The 6862-nt window shown below is 44.8% G+C and overlaps 1 protein-coding gene across 1 annotated transcript; it reads right to left on the bottom strand.

Annotated features, from left to right (window-relative positions):
- Nucleotides 1–3457: 3457 nt before the first annotated feature.
- On the bottom strand, nt 3458–6438 carry fgf3 (fibroblast growth factor 3). Its single transcript, XM_022742181.1, has 4 exons — nt 6400–6438; nt 4982–5339; nt 4160–4263; nt 3458–3844 (listed from the first exon to the last, which is right to left on the bottom strand). The coding sequence occupies exons 1-4, from the start codon at nt 6436–6438 to the stop codon at nt 3458–3460; spliced, it is 888 nt and encodes a 295-aa protein (XP_022597902.1).
- Nucleotides 6439–6862: the final 424 nt, after the last annotated feature.

Below are 6862 nucleotides of genomic sequence, written 5' to 3'. Positions count from 1 at the left end.
ATATGCAGCTACCTATAGGGGCCATTCTACAGAGCTGGTTCAAAGTCAGAGCTGAAACATCTTCACATTCATGTGGCTCTTCCCCAAACTTGGTACAGATGTAAATTCTACCAAAATTTGTCACATCTGAAACACAACAATATATGATTTAATGAGATTATATTTAAGATTTACCTTGTAAATATATATATATATATATATATATATATGTTTAATTTAAAAAAGTTTTCACAGGTGAATCAATGAGTTGATTTTTTAATCATTTTATTTCATAAAGGGCATAAAGGTGATGATACTGATTTCATTAGGTTTAATTTTACTGTACACTGAACCAAACACTGAGAACTCAATACACTTTATTTTTGTCAACACATCCCATGTTTCAGTCATGACAGTAACGTTTTGGAGCTGCATGTTATGAACCATAGGAACATTACTGACACTTTAAGACTTCAGTGATACTACAGTAATAAGCATTATTACTATAATTATTATTAATAATTATAAATAATTATTATAATTACAGAGGCAATGATTATTTTTATTTACCTGTGTTTGTACCAGCTGCATTAATGTAACATGCTGACTTAAAGGTGCAGTCCACAGCTGTAATCTAATAGACCCACTAGAACGTCATGATTACATCACTGCAGCAGAAACAAGTGGTGGAAAAAAGACGAAGACCTTCATCTTCTTCATCAGAATACCGTCGTTGGAGACGCCATTTGAAGCTAAACTGCCATTACACAGACTGGACTGATGAAATCCGTTTATCACACTCAAAGACAAAATCAATGATGTAGTTAATAACAATAAATTAGTAACAGCAGCAACCACAGAGCTGGTGTTCTCAGTGGGCTCTTCATAATGGTAAATACAACTGACCAACATTAACATTAGCATGTAAGCAGCATGTAGACAAACCTAACTGCTCAGACAGTTCAGCTCTAACATCCCTCAGTGTTTAATGAGTGAATGGAACAGTGATATTATATCTGTGTTATAACATTTACTTTAGCTAAGACCACATGTTATCACTGAGGACTGAGGACGTCTGACAGAGGAGACCTCCATGATCTAGAGTCGATATTGTTGATTCACTTCTTTAACTTCTGCTGAAAACCATTAAAATAACTGGAGATGGGGCGTCGTGTGCTGAGTGGTCTAAGCAGGCGCCCCATGTGTAGAGGCTACAGTCCTCGCTGCAGTCGGCCCCGGTTCGACCCCCGCATCGGACGGCCTTTGCTGCATGTCATTCCCCCTCTCTGCCTCCCCATTTCCTGTCTCTCTACTGTCCTGTCGAATAAAGGCATAAAGCCCAAAAAAATATACTTAAAAAAATAAAAAATAAATAACTGGAGATGTCTGGTTGATCCATGCTCCTGACCTAACTGTCACTTCCTGCCACCAGTTTGGCTCCGCCCACAAAACACATCATCATTGTTTACCAACAAACAAAAAGGTTGTCATGCTTTTTTTATCAGATTGAGTAATAATCTCTTCACAGTCCTTACCTCTGACTATTCTGTGTGTTCGTATTCCAGCCAATCAAAACGCTGCTTCATGAGCGATGCAATTTGATCGACTGTTTAGCTTTTGCTAGAATCTCATAGTGCACCTTTAAGTCAGTGTTGTCCCTCAGCTGGTGTTCAAACTATGTCGCCTTATATGGAGTTAATAGTAAAATACTTTTATCTTAACTGTGTTAAACTGGTGTGAAGTGCTGCTACCACAACAATGCTGTCACGACTGAAACCTCACCACCGTTTCAGTCGTGACTGTTTCCATAGTAACAGTTTTAGATAACTGTTAGCCAGCTGTGAAGATGCTAGTCAGCACATAGTTAGCTAGCACAGTTCTAACTATAGCTTCTGAGAGAGGGACTTCCTGATCAAAAATGTCCGCCAATGGACTAAAATATACGCTGTTGCCATAGTGACATGAAAGTGCAACAATGCAACAATGGAAAAGTTTGCAGTATTTCTTTAGTTAATATTTACAGGTTAGTGTTTGGGACAGCCACCTCCCAGCTGAGCATACACTATAAATGATGATTTTGCATTTATTGAGCTCACTGCTGTCTCAGATATGATTTTGGATCTTAATAAATATGTAAGATTTGCACCAGCAGTTTGCACAGGTTCAGCAGAACAGTCCAAAGACAACACCTGAACCTCCAGCAGAGTGAACGCTGCTCCTGATGAATTTTACATTGACCGTCATCTTTGTAGTTTCAACAGATGGTCACTTAAACAAATGAGCTGCAGAGGGGAGAGAGGGGTAATGTCACTGAGGGGGGTGGGATACAGCGCTAAATGCACAAGTCGGAATAAACCTGGTGTAACAGCCACACCTGTCTACTACAGCTCTACAGAGGAGGAATGTGGCACAGCAGCGACTCTGGGTCCAGAGCAGAGTTTCCCCACACGTCATTATTACACCACGTGTTATAGTGGTGAACTGTACTGAGAAAATATGACACAATCCTCAGGTTTGTCTGTTTACCGACACTGTCACAGCTGTTAGTTTCAATAAGTATTGAATGAAATTTAAATCTGGTCTCATCATGTGAAGCAGATGTGTTAAAAACAAAACATCTGTATATGATTAAGGACAAGAACTGTTTAACACATGAGGTTAAAAACAAAATGTCCTGTTGTGAGTTTCAGGCCGTGAATGAAACTCAAGAACACGACCTTCATTTACCTCTGAAACACAGACGTATGATTTTAGAAATGAGAGGAAATGTTTATTAAATGCTGCTGTTGGCTTTTTGAAAATAAATACAACTGTGATCTGTATCATTTAGGACTCGTGTTGGTGTGTGTGATGACAAAACATCATCTTCAGTGTTTTAACGTGAAGCTCAATAAGACAATCAGATGTGAGGAGAGGACAAACTGTGACACAAATAGCAACACTGGTAAAATGAAGAAACAAGTCTTATCAATAACTTAACACCAAATCAATAAGTCAGGGACCAAATAAATATTTTCTTTTAGTTTACAGACAGTCGACGACCACAGTGTCAGAGCGCCACAGTGAGTCTCACTCTGCTTCTTCATGTGAATCTGACAAAAAGTGCTTTTCAGTGTGAAGTCCTCTCTTCACTGTTGTCACGTCCGTCAGCACTTCACATATCAAATATTAGTTTGATCTCATAGAGTCACTTTATACAACACAAGGTGGAAGCTTCCCACGTCAGTAAATAGAAGATTATACGGCTTGTGTGTGTGTGTGTGTGTGTGTGTGTGTGTGTGTAAGTCTCCTGAAAGTGGAGGATTTGTGTGTCCCAACACTTGGCCTCAGGTCTTTTCTTCTTCTCCGGACGTTTTTCTTTGTGCATCAAACAACAAAAACCTCCACTGATCCAGAATGCAGAGTCCAAACTGTTTCTCCATGTCCCCCATGAGTCCAGGTCCTGGGTCCACGTCCTGATGAGTCTCTAACAGTCTGCTCAGTCATCTGACTGTCGGCCTCGGCCTTTCCTGGCACGATGTCGGCGTCTCCTGCGTTCGCCGCGGCTGCCGTGGCGATGCGTGTGGTGGTGTGCACTCTGACTGTCTCTGAGTCGCCTCACCATCTCATGGTCCTTGTTGCCCAGCACCCGAGGCAGGAAGAGTGAGGCTTTGTCCGTGCTTCTGGTCTTGAAGCCTCGCCGTGGCCGGCCTTTGCCGTTGATAGAAACGTACCACTGCCGTTTGGCGCTGGCCCGCCGCTTGTTGCTGCTGCTGCCGCCCCCTGGTGGCAGCGGCTGCTCAGTGGAGTGGTGGCGGGATGCATATGTGTTGTACCCCAGCTCGTGGATCCGCTCCACAAACTCACACTCTTTGTTGAACACTTCCTGGGGAGATGAGGAGGAAGGAAACAGTGAGCCACATTTGTCAAGCAGCTTGCAGCATGTTTTTGATTCACGGGACAAACTCTCAAAGACACCGAGTGTTTCCGCTCTGCTCCCACGAGCCCCTCTGACACCCCCACCACCCACCACCACACACCACACCAGCCTTACAGTCCTGGAGTCTACTCCAGATAAATACTCAATTCACAGGAGAGCAGGAAACCAGATCTGAGAGGCCTGTAACCTGCAGCCTGTGGGCTTGTGTGTGATGAAGAGGAGGAAGATGATGGTGATGATGATGATGGAATCTGTACCCACCGATGCATACAGCCGGCCTTTATCATTCATGGCCAGATATCTGTCAGAGAAAAGCCCTTTGATGGCCACAACTCCCACATCCACCGCTGTGATCTCCATGATGCCTGAAACACACAGAAAGCAACCGTTACATGACGTCACACGCAGGACTACACGTGTTTAATTTAATTTACAATAGATTTATTGATCAATGACTTGTAGGTTCTGACAAATTCAGTCTCAAACATTAAAAAACAAATCGACGCTAAGATAAACAAGTGATTGTCAAAGTAAATGAATTCATTTCCGCTCCCGTTTGAAACCTGTTCGCGCCTCATTCAGAGTTTATTGTCTGTTTTAATCAGCGCTTGATTAATTGATTAATCAGTGGCCTATTGACAGACTCTAATGGCCCCTGATTAGATAAATACATCCGTCAGGACTGCGCCTTTGTCCCGCCTGGATGTTAATACTTCGGCTGATAGCCTACTTGTAATAGAGATTAACCTGTAGCTCACACAAACACACACACACACACACACACACACACACACACACACACACAGTAACTGACAGTGAAACTAGATCCTGATAAATTAATCATATCAAACTAATAAAAATAAAGTAGGCCTACTGCACATTTGATTTTATATAATATTTAATACACGTGTTTATTCTAAACTAAAACTTTCATCACGCAGTTTACATTTGAAAAAGTTTTAATTTGACTTGAAGTCACACTTTGAATTCAGATTTCCATCCTTCACAAACACACATGTGATCCCGTGTCCCATCAGCACAGCTCACGTTCATCAGTGATCACGGGTCGGTGCTGGTACTCACTCAGCGGGTTGTTTTCCTCCAGTGAACCGTCTATTTTCCCGTTAGGATGGATCTGTAAATGATATTTAGTCGCGCAGTAGAGCTTCCTTCTCCTCGGCGCTCCTCCGAGGTGCTCGTAGACTCCTCCGCGACCCCCGGCGTCCCTCCGCTGCCGGGGGTCGCAAGCCTGGCCAGGGGCGCAGCGGGCCCGGGAACTGACGGGATCCAACAGGCTCAGCAACACCAGCAGAGATATCATCAGCATTGTGGCATGGCCGGAGAGCGACGACTGCGGCGAAAAAACGGAGAACTCCCGCACGGCTCTCGGGGTCCCATTAAAGTGTCGGGGCCCCCCCACAACACCGGAGAGCTCCAGCAACTGCGCAGCACACGAGCCCGAGAGACACCGCAGATACACAGCCGCTGATCCCCCGAGGTGGGATCCGCTCCTCGCCTCTGCTGCTGCTCCAACTCCCTCCTGCGGGTCTGACTGACTGAGAGCCTGAGCTCAGACCGAGCGCACATATAAAAGAGGCTTGTGGCGACAATAGGCTGAACTCCGACCAATTGATACAAAGGAAAGGGGGAGGCAAAGGTATCAGCCCTGTGTGAAGCGAGGGACTGCGGCGTGGATAAAATTACACAGTGGCTGAGCGCGGAGCAGCTCTGTCCTCTGAACGCCTCCTCTGAAATGTCCGAAAAGAGCAATTAGACAAATTATACAGGTGGGCTGAACCTGCGTCAGCCTCTGCGACAGGTGAGCGACAAGTCTGAGAGATGCCCCAATAATTAGACTAATTCATCGACATCCACTTCAATAAAAATAAAAAATAAAAAAAACTTAGCAAACGGTTGAATCCTGATGTTTTAGCCAGGTCACATTTATTTATGGATTAAAAACAAGGCAAAGAATAAAATCAATAAAGAGCCAGAGGAAGAGATCAGAATAAAAGACTGAAAACAAAACCACCACACACCAACAGAATAAAAACCACATCAAGTGGATCCAAAGTCTAAAGAATAAAGGTGCGTTTTGAGCCTGGACTGAAGGACTCAGAGGAGGGGGCAGATCTGACAGGGAGGAGGGGGGGGGGGGGGCTCCACAGTCACCCCTGAGTGTAGATTTAGCTCACCCAGGAGTCAGTCAGACGAGCAGAGGGTCCAGGAGGTGGAATAATAATCTGAGGCCTTCTATCACACTGGAGGATTTCACTTCAGTGAAACTTTGAGCATCTGAAGTCATAAAAAACTCTTGGGTCAAGATAAAGTTTAGATACATTCATCCCAGTCTAACAGGTGCTTGTCGAGCGTGCACAGTGGAAGCGAGACTGAGGTCTGTCATTTGTAATTTGCCTTGAGTCAGAGCTCCGTGCTGCAGTCCTGATCCTCAGAGCCCCTCCAGGAGTAGTGGTGGTGGTGATCTTGAACCTGAATCAAACCCAGCTTCTTCCTCTCTGCAGTTCAAAGTTGACAGCCATCTTTGTTCTCAGATGTTTATGCACTCCTTCCTCCTTTTGACCTGCGAGCGCTGCCTGCTAACACTACAGCTCATTTCAGCTGAAGTTAGACCAAGAAGAAAAGATGAATGAACCTTCAGTCTCAGGGTCTCCCCATGTGCTCCTCACACCACAACCCCTCTCTCCTGTGCAGGATTCTTTATCCTTCAGCCAAGCGATGGATCGTCCCAGACTTTTCCCATCCTAATGCCCCAGCTCTGGCGAGGCAGCAGCCGGTGGGCGGAAGAGCAGCAGGCTAAATGACTGTGCCTAAATTGCTTCCATCTTGGTCACATTAGGGTTTGCATTCTGGTAATTAGCACCATCATCTACAAATCTCTCTGCCCCTTGGCGCTGCCCCACCGCTGCTGCGAAGGCCTCTGCTGAGAATCCCCCAGAGGCTCGA

This window comes from Seriola dumerili, unplaced genomic scaffold (assembly GCF_002260705.1).
Source record: "Seriola dumerili isolate Sdu_G_001 unplaced genomic scaffold, Sdu_1.0 BDQW01000003.1, whole genome shotgun sequence".
Taxonomy (NCBI): domain Eukaryota; kingdom Metazoa; phylum Chordata; class Actinopteri; order Carangiformes; family Carangidae; genus Seriola; species Seriola dumerili.
The sequence above is the reverse complement of the archived record's forward strand: the minus strand, read 5'-3'. Positions and strand labels throughout refer to the sequence as shown.

Bases quoted from the DNA above. Each gene is read 5' to 3' on its own strand.
- fgf3 (XM_022742181.1), bottom strand. From the start codon at position 6,438: ATGGCTGTCAACTTTGAACTGCAGAGAGGAAGAAGCTGG. The intron at 4,264-4,981 runs GTGAGTACCAGC...TGTGTGTTTCAG, and splicing joins GGAGGAAAACAACCCGCTGA to GCATCATGGAGATCACAGCG. The intron at 3,845-4,159 runs GTGGGTACAGAT...TCATCTCCCCAG, and splicing joins AAGGCCGGCTGTATGCATCG to GAAGTGTTCAACAAAGAGTG.